The following is a 23,372-nucleotide window of genomic DNA, read 5'->3' on the forward strand; positions in this document are numbered from 1 at the left end:
GATTTGTTTTATTTTCTTTTCTTATAGCTGTTCATATATACACTGTGAACTAACTTTGATTATTCTTTTGATTTTTATATTTCATGTGCGCGTCACCTAATTGGTCAGTTGGGCTTTGGAGTTACAAAGCTATTCCAAGGCGATTTTTAAATGAATAGAGATCATAATCAGGGAACCATCTTCTGGTGTACCAAGCTTGTAACGACACCAAAATTTTAAGGGGTTTCCCCTTGTTATCCAGTAAAGTTCCGATATCATATATATCTTTGTTATTATTTTATTTAACATGTTATGTTATAATTATTTACCGTATTGATTTTTATCATCATATCTTTGTATATTTATATGCAATGGGTAATTGACTTTAAGGTCTTTTTTCCTTTCTTCTCTAATTTTTTTATAGAGAAAGAAAAAAAGATATGAAATCCATTGATGATGTTTTGCGGTTTCTATTACTTTAGTGAAACTGTAATCACCAAAAATTGGTGTCACCGCAATTTAGCTACCTTTATGGTATTTAATCACATGCATGGTTGAAAATCCTACGACCAATTAAATTTGGTATCCTTGTCCTCTATACAAGGATCATGTGATATATCTATATGGTTTCTATTTTTTTTTACAAGAAACCATTCGTTAATCACAAAGTGGATTTTTTCATATGTGATGACTAAAACGATTTTCTTTCTCCCTATCGTTAAACAAATTTGGCATATCGTTTACACCATTTGGTATTGATTTTCTATCTGGATTCTACGAGTAAAATTCCCATCCCCAAATTATTCTCTTAGCCAATTGATCGGGAAAATTTAATTTTTCTTCCTCATAATAATCTCCGAAATTTTGGACCGTTCCACTGGTAGTTGGAATACGGTTAGACACTCAAAGGTTAATAGGTGCGCACCCGGCTTGTTAGCCCAAATTATTAATTAGTCCTTGTAGTGACTATATTGATCTCAATATTAATTTATTTTAATGAAATAAAGTGTCTATAACTTCATTCTTAGGTGAGGTCACTAGAGATTTATGTTTTTATTGCTCTAACCAACGAATCCATGGTTGATTTTAAATTTGTAAGTCAAGTAGACTACAATTTTATTTATTAATTTGGACATTCTTTTATGTCTTTTGAAGTCATTATCTGTAGTCCAACTAGTGTTGTTAAAATCCAGATGTTATTATGAGTATATGTCCTTGATTTAATCGGATAATACTCTACAAATTTTTTTTTCGTATATGAGATGACAATTTCCGCCATAATCAGGGGGAAACTCTATGCTATTAAAGGTTGGCATTAATAACTTAAAGGTTATATCACTCCTCTCCCATCATGATCAAATCGAAAAAGGCTTCCATTAAATAGGCGTGAAATAATCTCATTTAGCTTTCCAATAAGCTTGTGCCGTTTGAAAAGGCAAATCCAATCACATATAGCAAGCATGTAGCATTTTTATATAGGCTACAAATATGCTCCAACAGAATCTGTGATAATATGATTCACATTCTCAAAATTCATATCTCCTCATTTGAACAAAAAGAGATTATAACGCCCATGGGAACTGGTACCAGCAAATTTTGAATTTTTCAAAGTATGCATACATTTGAGAATTATGTGGGATCGTAGTAAGTTATAAATTGTCGAATGTTCGTTTATATTAGCTTTTGAAATAATAAATGATGGTGGTTGTGAACCCCGACCTTTGCAGAGGGATATCGACATATGTGGTTGGTTGGCATGTAATCCATATTAGATTGGATTATTATAATTTCTCGATTAACGCAATTTTGGAACCAAGACTTAACACCTTAAAATTGCCAAGCCTATTACTTACAGGTTGGTGTAGTCGTAATGCGTTATACGAGAAATACGTTCATTGTGAAAACGATTTGAGGGTTTTTCTTTTTGATCAGACCCTAGGATTGGTTCAAAAATTGTTCTTCTATAAGACACATTTAGCATGGTAGTCCTTGAAGGACTCGTATGTGGTCGAAGAACGTATTCAAATTTGTAATCCTTGTAGGATTCAAATTATATTTTGGTAGCCACTTGACTTTATTATGCCGAGTTAATAATCCTTCATGTTTTTATAGAAATTTGGTACAAAACCAAAAATCCGGATTAATTAGTTGATGCTATCAACTTTATGGGTCTCTTGAGGAGTCCATAAAAACACAAAAATCCATGCTTTAGCAACATAATTCTATTTTTCTTTCTTAAATCTGCAGTTAGAATTATGCTAGCTTAAACTCGTCTTTGAAGACTAGAGTTATTATTTTGATGCTTTTCTTTTGTAAAACTCATATAGTTGGGTTAGCATCCATATTTACGTCAAAAGTTGTACTATTTTCCCTTTATTTCAGGTTTTATCCCACGTGGTTTTCCTGACAAGGTTTTAACGAGGCAACATCTCGTTGACGTTTGATTTTCTTTCAAAAATGTTGATATTTGTGCTTTATTTATTTTTTTCCTTCGTCCAAATTTTTTCCCACTGGTTTTATTGGCAAGGTTTTAGTGAGGCAGTTTATTCAACATGGTGGTCATCAAGGGGGAGTTGTATAATTTTGGTTATTCGATGGATTCCCACCATTAACTAGGTGATTCTGTTTTGTTAGACCATATCAATATAAGAACCCTTAGGAATTTGGATATCATTCTGATCCATATATGGTATAATCACAAACTTTACTCACCTATGGTACTATAACTGCATATTGGCACTTTGTTGAAGAAACTACATCAACAACTTTTGCAAATCATCTCCGAGAAGCCAGGAATCCAAGAAGCAAGTCCTCAATGTACTTAAAGAAGCGTGAATACTCGAGAACACTATCGTTAGAAGACTAACACAAAATAAGACTTTATAAACTTGGAAATTTCTCACAAAAGCATTGCTATCTCCAGCACTCAAGAAATTCGTTTATCGAAATTGGGAAGTGTCGACTCAAAGATTTGCAATCCAAGTTTTAACTGAAGTACTCATCAGGGGGAGCGTCATCATCAAAAGGTGCATTTACTGGACTTATCCCGTCGTACTCTTTTTCCTTTGTTAAGGTTTTGTCCCACTGGGTTTTCCTTGTCAAGGTTATAACGAGGCAACATGTGCGTGTCCAACACTGTCTGAGTTTTTACATGCTTATGCAATTTCAGGTTTTTCTCTTTTGACTAAGTTTAGGTTTATATATCTTGGACACCAAGTCTTCTATCTATATAAATAGAGGCTTAAACATCGTATTCTACACACACACATGAATACGATTTTTCTATGTTCTTCCTCTCTATTTTGTGTCTCTTATTCTCTGTCTTCCGTATCACAAGAAGAAATTCTTTATACCGGTCAGTTTTGGTTTGTGTCACCGTTGTATCCCGATACGTCGAACCATAAGTAAGAGTGCTAACTTGTCTTAACATGACAACATGTTCAACTATTGTAATACGTTGTTGGAGCTCAACTTGTTAGACTTTCAACTAGTTTTTTTGCAAAAAATACTATCTATCCAATAATAATAAATACTACCTCCGTTTCTAAATAATAGGTTGGTTTGTGTGCAAATTTACACACAAACCAGCCTATTATTACATGAAACTAGATGGAAGCCTAACAAGCTAAGCTCCAATGACATACTGCTACATTAATTGAATATGTTGCTGTGCTAGCCTACCAGCGAGCCTCATGGATAACCTAGCCAAATGAGCCGAAGTGGATGGGGACTGAGATTGTGTCACAAGGGGGAAAACTAACTCTACCTTCCATATTAATTTCTGTAATACTACGCCATTAGGGGCTCGAACCTGGGACCACCTGGAACGCATGAAACTTTGAGGAACGAGGATGACCAATCCATGAAACGCATGAAACTTTTAGCAATATTACGCCATTATGTAATAATAAAAAATCCATGAAAAAGAAGAAAAAATAATACGATAAAAAAGAGTTCATTTTGGGGTTTGTCACCAATGCTATCCCCGGCCCATCTTCGTTTTGGGTTCTGTCCAGCTAAATAGTTTCCGTCCAACCTTTAACCTATGTTCCCAGAAAGTCTGAAATTAAAAGATATCTCTCTCTATCTATCATAAACTTTCTTATTCTTAAAACTCGAACTGATATTATCAACGACTTACTTTGAATAATACATGATACAAACATTACAAAATTAGGAAATAACTCAGAATATTCAATATATAGTCTGATCCTTAAAGATTTGTACAAAAAATCTTGGGTTATTTTGCGTTTCCCCCCTTCGTTAGTTTTTCCATCCATTGGTCGGTTAGCTGAGTCCGCACCTGTGCACGCATGGCTTAGATTGTACACATGTTTCATAACCTTCCCAAAATACCCCTCCTTTTTCGGTTAATTAAACCCAAATCCCATTACCCTGAAACCAATTCTACCGTGAAATATTTCTGCAGGAAGTTATCTTTATCAATATTCTTATCAATTCATCTGACTTTTCAAAACAAATCAATTACATGGGGTTTAGTCCTCGAGTGATTTCTGGGGAGTTGAGTGTATTTTAAATCTCAGGAATTTTGAGAGAGTTTGAGAGAGTGTAGGGAGTTTAAGAGAGTTTGGTGTTTTTGAGTTCAGGGAGTTTGGGGGAGTGTAGGGAGTTTGAGAGAGTTTATTAGAGGGAGTTTGGGGGAGTTTGAGAGATTTCACTCCTAACTCATTCTCTTTTAAGAAATAATAAACCCTCATTTGCAAATAACATTGATCTTTAATCAAAAGAAAAAAAAATAAATGAAAATGATCAAATCTCTGTATCAATAGTATGTTATTTTGTGCAACGAGATAATTTTTTTCCCCTTCAATTTAACGGTCTCCATACAATTCTAACTCCCTTTATTTATTTCTGAAATTAGGGTTCTTATTTCGGGTGGTTAAGGGAGTAGTGGTTGGTTATAGGTGGTGATGGTGGTGGTGAGAAAATAGTTTTGACGGTGGTTGCAGAAGTGGTAATGTAATTCAACTCAGGGAAGCGCTAATTGTGAAGACTTCTACATTTTTTTTGCTGGTGCATCTTACGGGATATGTAGATCTAAACAAATCTATATATCCACACGTTTTCATGGACTCTAGATAACTATCCTAATATTTTCATAGAAATGTTTCACCGTATCATAATGGCCATAATCTGATAATCATTTCATCATGTTGGGAACAACATTTTTGTTGCTGAGATTTGAGAAATCCGTATGATTTGAAAAGAAAGATTTTGAACCAAATTTGGTTGTGAGACCAAAATACACTAAAATCTCTACTCTTTTGAGAGATTTGTTGTGAGACCAAAATACATTAAAAACTCCTTCAAACTCCCCAAAGAAACCAACTCCCTAATATTGTACGGTTTTATGACTAACAGGGAGTTCAAGAGCTTTTTCTAAACTCCCAGCGACTAACAGGTGTTTTCTAGGGAGTTTAGGAGACTCCTCTAAACTCCCCCACGACTAACGGGGATTTGGAGAGACTCCCTCAAACTCCCTCGGGACTAACAGGAGAAAACCCAAATACATTAAAATCTCTCGAACTCTCCCACGACTAACCCCTGTAAGATTTTATTTTCTCAATAATTTGACTTACAGAGGTCGTTAAAATTTTGAATTTGTACTATTTGTTGGTTTGGGGCTTTGGGGTGCTGGCGATTCTTGTGCTGGAGTTGCTGGTGGTTTTTGTGGAGGTGATGGTTTTGGTGGCTGGTGCCGTGGGGTTTTTGAGCTTGAATCTGATGTTAGGGATGGTTTTGATGGTGATAGTGGTTTAAGGTTTCGATTTCTTGTTATTGATGTTTTGATCTTTAAAATTTGAACTTCTCTAGTCCAAAAAATTGGTTTTGAATTTTGAATAGTTATTAGAATTTTTAAAAAATGCAGGGGTATTAAAGCGATTTGGTAGTTTTGTATTACCAAGTAATTCATTTACCTCAACCAAACATTAATATTTGGATTCAGAATCTCGTTCCCTGGATTTCAATTCCTGGTAATGGGTTACCCCATAATTGTGATTCGTTCAGATAGGGTTCTTTTTCTATTTTAAGGATTTTCTTTCTTTGAAAGTTCTTAGTCTGTTCTAGTTTCTTTAATTTAGGGTCTGGACTGAATTCAATCTTCTATTGTGTATGTTTATGCTGACAGATCCGCTCCTCTCACTGCATGTCTGCAGCCTCTTGACAAAAGTGAATCAGTTCCAGTATGCTCAAACTGAAAGTACTTCACTTTTACTAACTCATTTTGATTTGTCTTATCATTTCGTTGTAGTACATACTTAGTGGAGTTGCTTCTTTACGTTTTTATCTTTCCAATTTGTTGGCGAAAGATTGCCACCCTGTTCAATCTCAAAACATGGAGCTTGCAACGAATAGGTATGTTCGAGATACACATTTCATCTCCCTTAGGCTGTTTATCTACTAAATTAGTGAATTACCTATTGGGTGCCACTTGAAGCAAAATTCTTAAATTCTTCTGTTGCACATTGTTTCTGCGAGAAAAAATATTGTATCTGCCTGTCAGACACTCATGAGTATGCCAACTATGGTGCTACAGCATGCTGAGTTTAGTTTCTCCCATACCGCTGGTGGATTATAATCATTGTCAAATAGTAGTGCAAGTGCAACCTGGTTAAGTTTGTTGTTCTAGTTCAATGCAAACAAGTAAAGAATAGAAACATATAAATGTGGATGGAACAAATTTTTTTTATAGAAAGGTGCAATCCACTAATGCAGATGACCTGACAGTGTTTAGGTTCCCTTTCTTCTAAAACTGAAGGATGTAGTGTCAAAATACTCGTGTTAAACTGCTGAAATTAGTTTCTCAGTCTCCTAAAATAATCTATGTGATTTTTGGTGCAATCTGCTAAATCGTGCTTGATCAGTCGAACGACCCCCTAATTCATTAAGGCTTCACTGATGCATTTCCATCATTCCAGACATTGTAATGCACTCTGTTACCAAATCTATATCCGGGCATGCGGATGTCATGGCAGGAGTCCTTGTTGCATTCCCCTGCACAGCACAGAATGAAATTGGGCAATATGATGCCGTATATTGGTAGAGGGTAAACAAATATTCTAGTGAAACTGTTACAGTGGCAGTGTATGGAGATAGTTTTCTTTCTTACTGTTTTTGGTTCTCATATCTCTCATAACTGTGCATTATGATTTGATTCACAGGCTCTACTATTACTTGTACTCCTCAAGCAGTTGATGTACCGAGGAAAGATAATGGTCTTATTGCTCCAACAAAGGCTGCTGGCACTAGAAGGGTATGAATAATTATCCCATGAGTTCTTGTCATCTTCATTTAGTTCTAAGAAATATCGCAGAGTAATTTCAATTCTTCTTTATTTTGACCATTAAATAGTTTTGTTTCTGAATGTAACTTGCTTTTCTTGGTATGTCATTGATAAGAGGTGGGGATTGAGAAACATAGGTAATGGATCAGCATCGCTCTGACTCAGGTAAATCACAAGAACCTATCTGAGCATCATTCCTTGTTATCATTTAGTTGTTATTAGTTTCTCTTAGTCTCGTTACAAAATGTATATAGTTTTAAGGTTATAGATCGGCTTTCAGGATTTAAACTTGGGTCTGTGAACCATACATCAGAAGCAGTGGTGAAGAAGTAGGATGCCGTAAGGTTAACTTCTAAAGTTGAAGGACTAATTGTGCTGAAAGCAACCCATGTAACTGTTCACCACTCTTCTCGCATCTTGGTCGTCGTAAAGCAATGTACTGGAGAAGCAGACTTGTAGGTCTCCATTTATTACTCAGAAATGAATTAAGGATTGAATTCTTTGAACCAAACAGGGTGTTAATCATTGATTACTGGTTTTACGAATGTTACTTTTTTTTTAATCCGGGAAGTATCTTGCTAGTGCAAGTGCTCAGTGCTGACAAGTCCTTTAATGGGAATGTTACGATACAGTAAACCACCATACTACCAAGGAACTACTCTGATTTATTTTCAATATTGGTACTTTATTGAGAGAAATGCTTGCAATATCTCCTCCATTTGTTTCAGGTTCAAGCTGTTGCATGGAGCGCATACTTGTCAATTTCTCTTCTTATAGCGGATTGTTTGATTGCTCAGTTGTCTTGGTACTAGTGATACCACCACACCTCGTTTCTTAGATTAGTAGTGAGATTCAGATTTATAAATTAGATATATGCACGATAATTTTAAATTTTCAGTTGATCCTACCACACAGTGGAAGGCCGATCACATTGTTGTTTCTTACCAGAGACAAATTGCTTTAAAGCTGGGATTTCCTGTCAGTAGCATTTGAACTTCATAAGATGTTTGTCTTTCAGAATGATCCACCACTTAGTTTGTTATACTTGTTACATGTATTCAACAACGTGCGGTGCTATTAGTGTTGTCTGGGTGCAATTTGAATGTGTCTGATACATGGTCAATTTGAGGAACTTGTATGATACTTCTGCTGCAGTTTTAAAGTTCGATTACGTACTTTTAAAATCGTACTCAGGTCTGAATCTGTCAAATTTTTTAAAACTGAATTTTATTTAACAAAAAAAGTAGTGCATATGTTCGCATCCTGAGTTGAGTTTTCTATATGTTGATTCACTTAACCAATTTCTGTATCATTATGTTTCTGATGTCTCATAGACATAGTTTGGACTTATAGCAGCCATTTTGAAGATATTGTCTAAAGTGAAGTGATGCTTTTTAGAATTTGAATCTTCCTTCTTTTTTGTCTCCAATATGCAGAGATTGATACAACGATGTAGTGAGAGTGATTTTTCATTTAACTACAGGGAGTTGGAGGAACAGTTGAGTTGGCCCCTAGATACTTAAAACAAGTATATGATGTGGTAATAAGGCAGGTGGGATGTTTATGGCGGATGAAGTACAATTTGACCGTACTGGAAGCCATTTCTGGGTTTTTGAGAAAAAAGATGTCATTCCTGAGTTTGTTACTATGGCCAGGGTCACTACCACCACTCTCACGTACTTTTTTTGGTACCTCGGATCTTTACATTGTTTGTTTGATGTGAACAAGTCTACATCCATTTTATAAACTGTGACAGGGTATGTGAAATGGTTTACCGTTAAGAGCAGTTGTGACGACACCTGAAATAGCAAGTGTAATGGCTCAAGAAATTCAGTTCAACATGTTTGGTGCAAACCTGTATGTTCAAATGGTGGGCTTTGGCGTTCTCAGAGTCCTCGGTATGGAAAAGTGTGAAGCACATTGTGCTGATGACTGGATGTCTGGAATCTCTGCAGCAGAGATATGAAAGTAAACCATTGGTAACCTAAGATTGGGTACTAGTATAATCCCCATCAGACCCGATGCACAGCACCGATTGGGTACTAGTATAACAATGACCTGAAGCATCGTTAACACCTTGTTTCGATGAGAGGCTCTTGATTACAATTGCATTATCCTTTCGGAAATTTCTTCAAAACGATCAGGCGGTATTGGAAACCTGACAAACTCCTTCGTGTCTCTGTTGCAATAGTAAAACCAGGTAGAATTTTCTGGTTGTACGAAGATTAAATTTGTTCCTCTAAGAACTTCAATAGAATCATCTCCTTTGTAATTCCATGTTGATTCATAAGGTATTTCGAACTTCTCTTCAATCCACTCGACGCTACCATCTGTATCTTCAATAAGTACCCATAGGGAAATGTCACCTTCCGTTACATGTTGTACTACAGCCACACATCCATCCACTTCTCTCAATTGAATAGGTTGTTGGAATTTAACTTTATTAAAGGCAGCTTCCCGGATTGGAATAACTCTGAATTTTTCAGTTTCAAAATCGAAACCCATGACTACTTCACCTCCGTTTCTAGTATACCGGAATCGCCAGTAAATAGAACCATTGACATAGTAAGGCCTTCCCACATACGCACTCCTACTTCCTACGCAATAGGGTGGGACTGCATCAATTCTTCTCCATGTATTTTCACCAACCGTTAAGATTTCTACAATTTGGTCTTCTGCTCCAACTTGCTGATCCTGTTTATACGAGTACTCAGGTGCAGCAGACTTTTTCTTTATACCACTTGATATGCAAATGACTTTATGTTGATTGCTTTTGGGACAAAATCCTAGCTCAATGGAGTCGACCACACGTCTATTCTCCTCCACCTGATTTTTCGCCAACCACGGTAGTTTCAATCCAGTCAGACCTTTCTCCAGTGCTAGGATTATAAATAAGAAATGTGCTTCTGGTGTTAATACATACCAAACCATTCACGGTTTGCCTCGGCAATATATACCGAAAAACACCACCTTTTAATCTTATGTTGTTGATAGTTGTTAATCCTGTTTCAGGTGAAGCAATTTTGGATTCCACACCGCGACGTGTATACTGCATAGATAGTAATTGTGGATGATTGCGAGTGTCCACTCCTACAGCATTTAGTAAATCTCGCAGATATGTCCATCTTGCTCTCTTTTTCATTCTTTTCCGCCCATTGATCCAACTCAGATTCCACCCAATCGGTCCACGCCGATAACGGAGTAGCAGCAGCTGTTTTCTAGAACTCGAAGCTCGATCGATCCTTGCACACCATATCTATATTGGCGCAGTACCAAACTCATGTCAGCTACAACTTTCCTAGTTGGTGAATATCTGCATATATACTCTGTCGTAATATGTCATCACACTCTTGCTGTACAATATCTGCAAGATATCTTTGTTTCCATTTGTAAACACCTCTGTGATATATAAATACAAACAAACACTTCAATGTGAATCTCATCGATTGAGAATTCACCAAATACTGTGTTTTTACATGGTATCACCCTAGTCGATCTTAGGACCTAATCTTATCTCTCAATTTTTTTTTTTTTCACAATCTTTCAATGTCAACAGATCTCTCTCCAGTTTGGACAGAGGCTCCTTTTGCTAGGCTCCATGGTGCTATAACTGAGAAGCTCACTGGACACAATTATCTTCTTTGGAAAGCTCAATTTCTCCCATATTTACAGGGTTATGATCTTGAAGGTTTTGTTGATGGCTCTAACAAATGTCCATCATCTACTAATACAGACGGATCTGTTAATCCGTTTTTTCTATCTTGGCGTCGCACGGACAAACTATTGCTGGGATGGATCATGTCATCTCTCTCATCATCGATTCTGACAAAGGTAAAGACTTGTGCCACCTCTAGGGATATCTGGAAGAAGCTTGAAGAATGCTTTGCATCAAAGACGGATGCAACTCTTATTCATCTCAAGTCTTCTCTACAAACTGCCACCAAGGGAAGTTTACCCATGTCTGATTATATTCAATCAATTCGTAACACTGTGGACTCTCTTGCTGCCAGCGGTCATGAGATCTCTGACACAGAGTTTCGTCACTATGTTCTTAAGGGTCTTGACTCGACTTATGAGTCGATAGTTAGCTCACTGATCACCACTATGAGTATGATTAATACTGACCAGTTTGAATCTATTTTACTATCTTATGATCTTCGTCTCGAAGCACAAAACAAGCTACTTTTCTCTCTACCTCAAGCCAACATTGCCAGGAACAATCGTACACGTGAACTTCCTATCACTGTTACAACTGCTAATGGGAACCCAGTCACTATTTGCCAAATCTGTGAGAAGCCTTATCATGGTGCTCGTGACTGCTGGAAGCGCTTTGACAAGGAATTTTTCCCGCCTCGTCGTCCACCAGCGAGAAATCTCCCCAAAAAGAACGCAAGAACCTTCCCTCCAGCTCCTGCTGCCTATACTGCTTCTCCACATGCTGTCCAGAACCAAGTCTATACATATGACTGGCTCCCAGATTCTGGCGCTACGAATCATATGACCAACAACTTGAACAATCTTCAAACTCACTATGAGTACAGTGGTTCAGATCAAGTTCGCACTGCAGGTGGTGCTAACCTCTCCATCTCAAATACTGGTAATGTTATTTTACAAACTCCAACCCGTAAGTTCACTATGTCTAATGTCCTCCATGTTCCGCACCTATCTCACAATCTTTTATCTATTTCTCAATTCTGCCAAGATAATGATGTGATCTTTATCTTCTCTGAAAACTCTTGTCTTGTAAAGGAGCGAACAACGGGGATGGAAGTACTTCGGGGACAACTTAGAAATGGTCTATATACTCTCCAGTCAGTGCCCTCTCCTGCTGCTTTTGTTGGTGAACGCACTTCTCTTCAAAACTGGCATTCTCGGTTAGGACACCCTATGCTTCGTACCGTGAAAGCTGTAGTCAATCATCACAAACTACCTATTTCAGATTCCAAGTTCTCTTTTTGTTCCTCTTGCTTAGAAAATAAAAGTCACAAACTACCATTTCTGAATAGTACTATGGTCTATGAGAAACCTCTAGATTTAGTTGTGTCAGATGTTTGGGGTACTTCTCCCATCTTATCTAATGAAGGCTATCGCTATTATATTATCTTTGTTGATGCATTTAGCCGCTTCACTTGGATTTACCCTATGCATGCCAAATCTGATGCTCTTCCTATATTTCTCAACTTTTCTAAGCATGTTGAAAACATTTTCGACACGAAAATTAAGATTTTTCAATCTGACAATGGAGGGGAATACCGAAAATTTACCAAAATTCTCGTGACCAAAGGCACACATCATCGTTTTTCTTGTCCTCATACGTCAGCTCAAAATGGTCTAGTTGAGCGGCGTCATCGTCATATTGTTGAAACTGGACTAACACTTATGTCCATGGCTTCTGTCCCAACATCCTATTGGTATGATGCTTTCTTTACCGCCACCTTTCTCATGAATAGAGTACCTTCAACTCCCACTGGCTCAAAATCTCCTTATGAGCTTCTATTCAATCGAGTGCCTGATTATTTATCCTTGCGCACCTTTGGATGCTTATGTTATCCACATTTACGGCCTTATAGAAATACAAAATTAGAGCCAAGATCATCTCCATGTGTTTTCTTAGGTTACAGTGCTCATCACAAAGGATACAAATGCCTTCATTTGCCCACTGGCCGTATATATTGGTCACGCGATGTTGTTTTTGTTGAACAAAAATTCCCGTTTGCAGCTTCCTGCCCCGTACTACCAGACTCCACGAGGTCCTCACAAGTATTTTCTCCCCCCTCCTCATCCTCTATTTTCCCCACTATACTATCCCACCTTAATTCTCAACCCTCCACCTCCTTACAGCCTGCAGAACCTTTGTCTCCCTCTTTAGAATCATATGACAGTCATCATAACACTATCTCTGACACTTCTCAGAATCAATTGGAGACTATTCACCTATCCACTCCAAACTCACCACATCAGTCTTCCAGAAATGATATATTACCACCAGCTATACCTACAAGAAAACGTTCCTCTCTGCCTACGGCTCCAAATCCAAATCCTCTATCAGTTCCTTTTCCCGCACCACCTGTTGTTAACGAGCATGAGATGACTACTAGAGGGAAGGATGGTATTTTTCAGAAAAAGGTCCTGCTGGCTTCTAAACATGCTAAAGTTACTGATGACTTGTTTGAGCCCACTTGTATTTCGCAGGCTAAAAAGGACCCTAATTGGTGTCGTGCTTCAGATGATGAGTACAATGCTCACATTAAGAATGGTACATGGTCTTATGTTCCAGCTGTTCCCGGTCAGAATATCGTCGGTTGTAAATGGGTCTTCCGCATCAAGCGTCATCCTGATGGTAGTATCGAACGCTATAAAGCTCGACTTGTCGCAAAAGGATTCAACCAAAAAGAGGGTATTGATTACAATGAGACATTCAGCCCGGTAATCAAACCTTGTACCATTAGAATTATCTTAACTCTTGCTTTAACACATTGTTGGTCAATTCGACAACTGGATATTCAGAATGCATTTCTTAATGGGATATTGACGGAGGAAGTCTACATGAAGCAGCCCCCTGGCTACGTCAACCCTGCATTTCCAGACCATGTATGCAGGTTACATCGTTCCATCTACGGTCTCAAACAGGCGCCACGAGTCTGGTATAATCGACTGAGTGTCTTTTTACAGAAGCTTGGCTTTGTCATCTCAAAGTGTGATTCTTCACTATTTATACAGCGTTCTACTGAAGGTGTAGTTTTTCTTCTTGTGTACGTGGATGATATTATTTTAACAGGCTCTTCTCCACACTGCATACAATCTCTGCTTGCTATTCTTCACCGTGAGTTTGCCCTTAAAGATCTAGGCTCTCTATCCTTCTTCCTTGGCATTGAAGTGACGCAAGTTTCTAATGGCTTTTTTCTTTCTCAACGACGGTATATTGAAGATCTCCTTGTGCGTGCAAAGATGCAAGGTGCTAAGCCAGTTACCACTCCTTTTAGCACATCTACTAATATACATCCTGTTGGCAGTCCAGCATTGTCAGATATTACCATGTACCGTAGCCTTGTTGGTGGTCTCCAGTACTTATCCATGACACGTCCTGATATTGCCTTTGCAGTTAACAAGGTCTGTCAGTTTATGCATCGACCGACTGAAGCTCACTTAATTCTTGTCAAACGTATCCTTCGTTATCTTCACAACACATCTACATATGGGATACTTCTCCAGCCTGCCTCTTCCTTGCGCATTAACTTTACTGCATATACAGACGCTGATTGGGCTGGTGATCCCCTTGATAGACGCTCTACAAGTGGATATTGCGTCTTCCTTGATCCCAACATCATCTCTTGGAGTTCCCGGAAGCAGAAGACTGTCTCCAAGTCGAGTACAGAGGCGGAATATCGTGGTCTGGCAATTGCATCATCTGAATTAGTATGGGTAGAGTCTCTACTTCGAGAACTTCAAGCTCCTGTTCAGTTTCCACCTACCCTGTGGTGCGATAATCTAGGAGCTACTTATCTTACAATGAACCCTATTTTTCACGGTCGCACAAAACACATTGAAATTGACTATCACTTTGTGCGTGAGAAAGTTCAGTCAGGTAAGCTTGTTGTTCGATTTGTTTCTTCCAAAGATCCGATTGCTGATATCTTTACCAAGTCGACGCCTAAGGATCATTTCTGTTCTCTACGATCAAAGCTCACTGTCATTGACCACCCGCTTCGATCGAGGGGGAGTATTGGCGCAGTACCAAACTCATGTCAGCTACAACTTTCCTAGTTGGTGAATATCTGCATATATACTCTGTCGTAATATGTCATCACACTCTTGCTGTACAATATCTGCAAGATATCTTTGTTTCCATTTGTAAACACCTCTGTGATATATAAATACAAACAAACACTTCAATGTGAATCTCATCGATTGAGAATTCACCAAATACTGTGTTTTTACAATCTATGTCCGCATACCTCCACTCCATCTCCGGATTCATTGTCCCCCAAAGTTTTCCCTCTTTCAATTTTACCACCATCTTCTCTTGGTTGTTATTACTTTTGACATCTGATTCTAACCCATCACCAAGGTGACAAGGAGGAGGAATCCTTCTTAGAAATCCTCCTTGCGAATTTTAGGAGAGATGATGTTCTTCCAAATTGCTCTCATTCCCCGATCTCTCGTCTCAGACACCTAATTAAAAACCCTAATCCCATGGCTGATGTCACCCCGTGTATATATATAACTAGGGTATGACCCGTATCTTCCAAACCCGTAAATATGGGTTATACCCTACCGTTACGGAGAAGATATTTGCCTTTTTTTTTTTCTTTTTCTTTTTTTTTTTTGCAGAAGGGGAAGATATATCTAATATCTTTGGTTTTGTCATGTGTCTAAATTTTAACAGTTTGTGGATGATTTGAGTGGTAATCAACATCAATGTTGGGCTAATTTGAGAGGTGAAATCTTCTACTTTCGTATTAGTGTTTTTATTCTTTTTAGTTTTTTTGATGTCTCTAAGCAGAAATGAAATGGGGCGGAGAATGCAAACACAAGAACTAATCTACAGACTCAGTTAACGAATTCGTTTGTCATTTTCTGTGTTGATGAAAAATCTCAAACAAATAGTAATGCAGACTTTATATTGACATACCTTAATATCCAGTACTAGTAATAAAGAAGAAAGAAAAAGTTTCATTGTGTTGTTTGATAGGAATTTGTGTGTTTCTCTTTGCAGATTAAAACCGCCAGTCAATCTCCATAAGCTGGGGAACTGATGCCTACAGCTCAAGAACTTCGATCAAAGCAGCAACAAGTTTTATAAGGTGTATTTTCAATTCCGAATTCCTAATTTGAATTGGATATAAGAAAACAGCCATGTAACTTAACAATGTCACTGTTAAGTTTAATTTATGATAACTGAGGGTCAGAGTTATGAGGGACTATATAATTGTACCGGCTGTAAATTATCCTGCTTTCGATCAGACAGACCATTCTACCTATTTGACATGGTCATCAGTCAAGCCTTGAATCATTTTGTTTTCTCACGTTTCTGTAGATGATTAATGCATCCGCTGATCTTTGATTATTCTAATAGCAGATGTGTTCTTTGGCTTTGAATCTGAAATCAATTCATCTAATTGTATGGCATAGGTTACAGTCTTATACTTGACATAGTCATGCATACTCGGTGAGCGAGCTATCCTCATGACTCATGTGAGTTAGTGTGTTAGTCCAAATCTTTCCTCGATTTCAGGATCACAGAAGCCCCTGTAGTAGTTTTATTCTTAGTCATGTCACAACACATAAGTCATCCGGCTTCTTTGAAGATGACAAGGATATTGTGTTTGAAAGGCGGCCACACCGTATACCGATTGGAAGTTAAATGGATAAAACCTTGTGTATTCCAGGAACACAAAGCAGATGCACACAGTGTGTTGTCAATTGCCTTTTATTGGTTAGATATTCCTTAATCTTGTGGAGAATGAAATAAGTCCAATCAGTTCTACATGCCTCTTGGTTGCTTATTAAGGTCAAGAGCATTTGTAAAAGGTAGTATAATTCAATTCAAGAAGCTGGATTTAAAGACTACTTTTGGGATCCAGCATCCTGAATTGAAATTATAACTTTCTTATACCCATCTAATTACCTTATACGTAAGCTCGACCATGATTTGGTTGTTCTCCATTCTCAGTGCTTTGTTCTATTTTCATTTGGAAATGCTATATTTGCTTAAATGAATTAGAAGCTTGTCCTATTCTCATTTCGATCTGATTATAATATACCCTGGGTTCGTGTGATATGTTTTCAAGTAATGTCAGTTTAGCAGCTCTACTAGACTATTAGGTTTATAATGAAAGCAAACCTTCTTATTTTGTTGAGTGATGTATAGGGGTTGTATGGTGACCATCATACTCTGAGCCACAGTCTAGACTAGTCCGTGCATTTCCAGGAGAAGTTGCATTTGGCGAATCCGAAGTGCGACTGGGCCACAGGGGGAGGGGTTTGACAGCTATAGTAAGTACAACAACACCGGGAAGCAGTGGATATCTTGACATTGAATCAACTGAAGTCAACCCATGGCAATATGATAATGCTGCAAAAGAGGAGATACTTTTAAATCACTTTTGTTGCATGATCGCTACCAAATATTGCTAGTTTAGGTGCAGCCAGCACAATACTAACGAGTCAGAAATCAAATTTGAAATTTTTGGTTGATGCATAATGTAATACTTCATCATTAAGCAGGTGCTAAATTTTCGTTTTATCAGGGCTCCAGCTTCTGCTGTGTGATATATGAAGCATATAATGCATCATGTTACGATTTGGAACACCTTAACGACATTTCACCATTTTTTCTAAGTTTGAGCATCTTCATTTCCAAAACTCAGCTACAAACTTTGATGCACCACTCTACCATCAGTCTTAAAAATCGTAAGTTTCTTTTTTCTTTCTTCTTCATGAATTACTGTGTTGATTATTTCAGAATTCGCTGAATTTCACATTGTTTGTGTAAGTAGAAAACCTAAAACATCAAAAGCTGATATTGACTTTTATTTTTGAGTCTATTTTGGGAGTTGTAGGTGTTAGGGGATTTAGGGTTTAACCCCATTCACTAGACATTTTGCTGAACAAATTACTATGAACTTCTTCTCAGGTTCCCGATGGTAATGACGCATTCTGGTTTTGGTGGACCTTTTCCTAATGAAGTGAGTATATTCTTCACAATGAATATTTGGAATTTCTTTATTTCACTTTTGCAGTTGATTCTTTATCTTTTTTAAGATGGTCAGAACCCTCATAAGGATGCTGCTATGAGTAGTTTTATGTATGACACTGATAGACTGATGGAACCACATTTTTGAGAAGTTTCAGATTTGATACTGATCACTAGTATAAATTCAGGTTTCTAATTCAACTATGGTTTCTTTTTCTGTTTCAAATAGATATAATATGAGTGTGCTTCAACCATTGGTTTGAAGAGGGAGTGTAAAATTAATTAAGGATGCATCATGTCATGGCAGAAGCAATAAAGATTGCTACTAGTTACCAGTCTCACAATGAAAGATACAGCTGCAAGGTATCAACTCTGACAATGAAAAATCAACTTATTTCGAGCTTAGAAGAAGACTAGGCACACGACCACCTTAGCTGGAGACGGGAGAAGGCTCAATCAGTTGGTTTGGTAGCTGTACATCATCAACCCCAATGGTACCATTAACGCGTACACGAGTTTAGTATTCATGTTTATTGTATTAGAAATTCAATACCAAACTACGTTCCCATTCTACAAGTGTTATATATTCGCATGCCTCTTATCTGTTTATTGTATTAGAAAATTTGCACAAATTGACACATTGCCTTTGTGCAAAATTGCAGGGATGTGAATTTTTTCCCCAGAAAAGTTTTTTGGAATGTGCCACGTGGCTTCTTTATTTTTCCTTCTTCCTCTTTTCTAGTTATAGAAGTTATCTATCTTCCTATATCAAGGATTTTAAACGACTTACAAGAGATGAGATTGTCGAGAGAGGAGAAGATGAAAAGTGTAAAAGAGATGAAAACTGCTGCTGCTACTGCATATCTTCTTGAGGAATTAGTAATTGAAAATATTCTCACCAGATTACCACTTCGGACTCTAGCCCAATACAGCTGCATCAGTAAGTTATGGTACAATTTAATTTCAAAGGATGCACGATTTGCTAAGGCTCACTTTGTTCACAACAAAAATCATAACTTAAATCTATTGTTTAATATATCCGTCAAAGGAGGAGCTGGTTTTTTCAGTTTAGATAATGATTATAAATTTAGATTATTAATGGACATAACAGCCCCAAGCACAACTGAACTAGTAGGCTACTGTAATGGCTTAGCTTGTGTTACACTAATGCTTAAAGCTGCTTATGGTCTTTCTGCAATGATTGTCGTTAACCCGGTTACGAAGGAAACACTTACCCTCCCCTATTATATTCCTATTAATGGGGTATATTTGGGCCATGGTTTTGGCTTTGATTCATCAACAGGAGAATACAAGGTTGTAATGATTTATTATATTTCCAGAGGCAATGAGGAGTTTATAAGCATGGTCTACACATTGGGTACTAATTCATGGAGAAACATCGTTACAAGTATTGATCAAATCTCTGCACCGGGGTGTTCTCCGTTTCCTAGTCGAATGGCAACAACAGCTGCCACTCTTTGCGGGGGCGATCTTTTCTGGAGGATAACTAGAGTAGGAGAAGAAGTTGATAATAGTAAGATTGGTCTGTTGCTCCCATTTGACATTCACAAGGAGAAGATTCAAATCATTGGATTCCCGATTGAAGGTAGTCTGACCCCAACCCCGCCAACATTGACTGTAGTAGTTGAACATCATATCCTGGAGTATAGAGGATATACTTGTGTTGCACAGTCTGAAAAGCTAATGAGAAACATTATGCAGCGTTGCTGTCATCTGCGATAACTGTCTGGGTAAATCTTGTTGTTGTTGCTCTTGTGTAAATCTGTATATATTTATTGAAGGATAAGGAAAAGCAAGTGTGGATCAAGGGGGAGACTTTAGGTGTTCAAGTTGGGGAGCTAAGTTTACTGCCAGCTTCCTTTTGTTGTTACTTTGACACTACCACTGCTACTTTACAATTTGCAGACAAAATGTCTCGAGGTGGTAACATCCTTTTCCTGTAACTCGAAAAGTAGTTCACTTTTTGAAGTTAAGATGAATGGATCTCCCCCGGCCAAAGGTGTTGATGATAACGGTAATATTTATTGCCCCTACATGGATTATCAGCTGCACGCTCACCGTTCTCTGAAAACATTCATTCCTGCTGGAGAAACTAGTACATTTTGTGGGAATGATGATTTTTTACAGTTCTTAAAACTACAAGTACCTGTGAATACTACAAGAGAATTAGTAAAATTTCATGCTTTCTTTTAGGTAGTGTAAATCCAAATCAAATGATGAAGAATTAGTCAATTTCCTCGTGGAGTTAAATCATTAAACTATGATCAGTTTGGTTCTTTTTTTTTTCGGACTTGTTAAAAGGAGCTTAATCTGACATTTAAATTCAAACTAGATGGTTATTATTAGGTTTACAGCCATTTGAACTTTAAAGTCAAACTACACCGTCTATCTCGATCATATATATATATTATTATCCATCTTACTTCTCTTTTTTGCTTTATTCAGAAGTTTGCAGTTTGCTTCCCTTCTCTTTCTCTTAAGCTAGAATTGCAGAATCACAGAGTATTAGCAAGTAATTACATGGGATATCTCGGCGTTATTAAGGCAGTTTGTAAATTTTCAGGTAATATATTTTCCCTGTACGTAATTGAAATTAAAACAACTCACGAGGCTGTCGAATATGATTTCCATGTGTAGATTGATTTCTGGCCCTTTTCTTGGGTGGATGATTATAAACAGATGGTGCATTTGTGGGATAGGCCATCTCTGGTGCCACTGACTGGTTAGATGGTTACTTGGCAAGATTCATTAATTGGTAGGATCATACCTTGATCCCCTTGCTGACAAGGTTCTTATTGGCTCTGTCGCCGTAGCAATGGTGAAGATGGATCTTATATCCTCTTGGCTTGTTGGACTTGTCGTGCTCCGGGATGTTGGTACAGCCTTACAAAGAACTAGTACCTTGGGAAAGTTGGTCGGAGTTTACCAACCTCGACGGAGTTCATCGACAAAAGGTGGAACCCCTCTTTCCGAGCAAGCTCAACTGCTCAACACAGTATTCCAGCTGGTTTTAATAGCAACCAGAATTTGGCAACTTACAGACTGAAGTGTACATTAAATACACGAGTTTGCTGGTAGCTTCGACAACAGCAGCATCCACGGTAGCATATGGGGCACGATACTTGCGAATTTGTGGTTTTTGGTCTTAAGAATTTTTTTTTTTTTTTTTTTTTTGTATCCCTCAAGAACTACTTGATTAAAAATTATTTCTTAGTAGCTCAGTTTTACAATTCCAGATAGCATCATATCTTATTGTTTATTATAAGCAAATTTTGATAAAGAGATGTAAAGTTCAAGTGTCAGTTGTTCGGGATCGGTATTAATGAAAACAAATGAAACACACTTATAATAGGAATAATAGGAACTACTACCTGTATCAACTTCACAAAATTCCAACCATCAATTTATCTAATATAATTTACACCATTTATAAAGGCTGATACCAAATCACTAAGGACTGATATCATCTCAAAATCTTAAACGATCCTGACCGTTGGATCGGCTAAATGGTATCAACTCCCAATAATAATGGTATTAGCTTTTATAAATCATGATAATTTAGACTTATAATGTCAAATGTATTTAGTCAACCTAAATTCTAAGAGTCACTTTACCTGAATTGTTTGGGCACCTCAATGAAAAAATATGCACGCGACGGTACCGAGGAAGCCCAAAACTCAATAGCTTAGTCATTGCTAACCGGCCAAGATACCTTGTTGTTAAAACCACCGATTACTTGGCATGGAGGTCCACCACGTACTACAATTAAAGAGAAGTGGATTGATACGATAGATATGTTAGAATGTATATATACATAAATGAAAACAAGGAAAAAAAAGATGAGATGTCGTAGGAGTATTTCTTAGTAGTTCAGTTTTACAATCTCTTTTCTTGAGATAGCATCATATCTTATTGTTTATTCAATTCATGTGCCCTTTAAAGTTTTACAATTTTCGATTCGTTCATTGAAAGGGTTTATAACATTTTACTCTGATTTAACACAGGTGTGTAGGTAATAAGATGGGAAATCGTTAGTCGAAATTATGTTCAATAGATAAAGATCAATTAGATGAATCATACCAGAGACGAAAAGTTCCAATGCCTACTGATCGGGATCCGTAGATGTGAAAATCAATGAAACGGGCTTATATAAGGAATATTTGAAACTACTACCTCCTGAATCAAATCCTAGCATGCTAACGAATCAAATATACTACGGCATACGCGGATGGATGATTTGAAAAAAATAAATAATAACATCAAATAAGATCAAGACATAGTAGAATCACACAATACATATAATTTTAAATAGGTTTTGTTTGTCTTACACTTAAAAATCCAAGTTGTTCCGATGAGCTCCAGAAACACCAACATAATTTTAAAAACACGCCCACACAACCCTGGTGATGATTTCTTCCGTTATAAAGGACACATTTCAACGCTAAAAGAGGATGAATAGGGTTCTTGTGGATAAAAAAAACTGAGCATCACGAGAGGGAAAAGCAAGTCCCATAGGTGAGCCGGCTGCTTATTTAAACAAAATTGAGAGGAAACCCTAGTAGCGGTGTAAATTGGGTCGGGAGGAAACCCTAGTTATAAGAAAGTAGGGGTGGGAATTGGGTCAAGACCGGGCCGTTTCCTACTGTCAGACATGCCTCATAATCAGTTACCCAAAAAAACTGTCAGGCCAGCTAGAAATATTTATTTTGAGGCCCAAAACTTAATCCAATATATAACCAAAACACGTAATAATTTGCTCTAATAATAGAACAAGAACTCTTAAAGAATTTAAACAGATAGCAGGCCGGGCTGTTCGGGCAGATACGAGGCCAGGCTATTAAATTTTAGGAAAAAATCTGAATCCATCCATTTCAACTAATCAGGCCAGGCTGGACGATATGTAACAGGCTACTGCAGACTTTGAGCTCATTCGGGTACAGGCAAGCTCAAGCAGGTACATGCAGGGCGGATATTTTTCGGATAATATTTACACCCATATACGAAAGAGAGTTTTCTTCGTAATGACCATTAACTATTTTCGGATAATATACTAATATGAGCTGACCTCCATGATATACTTAGTTATATACAACCGCAAATTGTCGTTTGGGTTTTAGGCTGAGTATGGTAGTGTATTTTTTTTTCAAAATTACTTTCAAAACTTATTTATAGTACTATGTTTTTACATGGTTTCACCTATTTTTCACCCTTCCATTTGCCACCTTCCTCAAAATATTAAAGTAATTTTATTTTTTCCTATTACCACCTAAAAAGTCAAATTAAATTGGATTGCATCCGTTACCACTTTTCTTCTTCATTAATTTCCCTTTCATTGAAAAAAATCATTTTTGTTCTACTTTTTATCCTCCT

The 23,372-nt window shown here is 37.4% G+C and overlaps 2 protein-coding genes across 24 annotated transcripts; both read left to right on the forward strand.

Moving 5' to 3' along the window:
- Nucleotides 1–5,562: 5,562 nt before the first annotated feature.
- On the forward strand, nucleotides 5,563–9,707 carry LOC113317219. 15 transcript variants are annotated; one of them, XR_003343334.1, is made up of 7 exons: nucleotides 5,563–6,357; nucleotides 6,921–7,048; nucleotides 7,164–7,255; nucleotides 7,401–7,450; nucleotides 7,566–7,740; nucleotides 8,014–8,090; nucleotides 8,722–9,700. XR_003343334.1 is itself a non-coding variant. In XM_026565362.1 (3 exons), the coding sequence occupies exons 1-3, from the start codon at nucleotides 7,426–7,428 to the stop codon at nucleotides 9,006–9,008; spliced, it is 342 nt and encodes a 113-aa protein (XP_026421147.1). In that variant the 5' UTR covers nucleotides 7,262–7,425; the 3' UTR covers nucleotides 9,009–9,707. The 15 variants fall into 15 exon arrangements, 1 of the variants encoding a protein (XP_026421147.1); XR_003343339.1 differs by lacking the exons at nucleotides 8,014–8,090; nucleotides 8,722–9,700 and having other exon boundaries at nucleotides 5,563–5,975; nucleotides 6,131–6,202; nucleotides 6,312–6,357; nucleotides 7,566–8,004; XR_003343336.1 differs by lacking the exons at nucleotides 8,014–8,090; nucleotides 8,722–9,700 and having other exon boundaries at nucleotides 5,563–5,761; nucleotides 5,870–5,975; nucleotides 6,131–6,357; nucleotides 7,566–8,004.
- Nucleotides 9,708–15,620: 5,913 nt separating this feature from the next.
- LOC113316905 (putative F-box protein At1g33530) lies at nucleotides 15,621–21,141 on the forward strand. 9 transcript variants are annotated; one of them, XR_003343076.1, is made up of 7 exons: nucleotides 15,621–15,723; nucleotides 16,002–16,089; nucleotides 17,157–17,698; nucleotides 17,922–17,973; nucleotides 18,211–18,475; nucleotides 18,644–20,565; nucleotides 20,640–21,141. XR_003343076.1 is itself a non-coding variant. In XM_026565060.1 (7 exons), exon 7 carries the CDS (start codon nucleotides 18,777–18,779, stop codon nucleotides 19,722–19,724), a length of 948 nt encoding a protein of 315 aa, XP_026420845.1. In that variant the 5' UTR covers nucleotides 15,621–15,723; nucleotides 16,002–16,089; nucleotides 17,157–17,281; nucleotides 17,536–17,698; nucleotides 17,922–17,973; nucleotides 18,211–18,475; nucleotides 18,644–18,776; the 3' UTR covers nucleotides 19,725–21,141. The 9 variants fall into 9 exon arrangements, 5 of the variants coding, with proteins under 5 accessions (XP_026420845.1, XP_026420846.1, XP_026420848.1 ...); XR_003343077.1 differs by having other exon boundaries at nucleotides 20,682–21,141; XR_003343078.1 differs by having other exon boundaries at nucleotides 18,644–20,016; nucleotides 20,448–21,141.
- Nucleotides 21,142–23,372: the final 2,231 nt, after the last annotated feature.

This window comes from Papaver somniferum, chromosome 10 (genome assembly GCF_003573695.1).
Source record: "Papaver somniferum cultivar HN1 chromosome 10, ASM357369v1, whole genome shotgun sequence".
Taxonomy (NCBI): domain Eukaryota; kingdom Viridiplantae; phylum Streptophyta; class Magnoliopsida; order Ranunculales; family Papaveraceae; genus Papaver; species Papaver somniferum.

Bases quoted from the DNA above. Each gene is read 5' to 3' on its own strand.
- LOC113317219 (XM_026565362.1), top strand. From the start codon at position 7,426: ATGGATCAGCATCGCTCTGACTCAG. The intron at 7,451-8,013 runs GTAAATCACAAG...CATTTGTTTCAG, and splicing joins TCAGCATCGCTCTGACTCAG to GTTCAAGCTGTTGCATGGAG. The intron at 8,091-8,768 runs GTACTAGTGATA...ATTTAACTACAG, and splicing joins TTGATTGCTCAGTTGTCTTG to GGAGTTGGAGGAACAGTTGA.
- LOC113316905 (XM_026565061.1), top strand. From the start codon at position 18,777: ATGAGATTGTCGAGAGAGGAGAAGATGAAAAGTGTAAAAGAGATGAAA.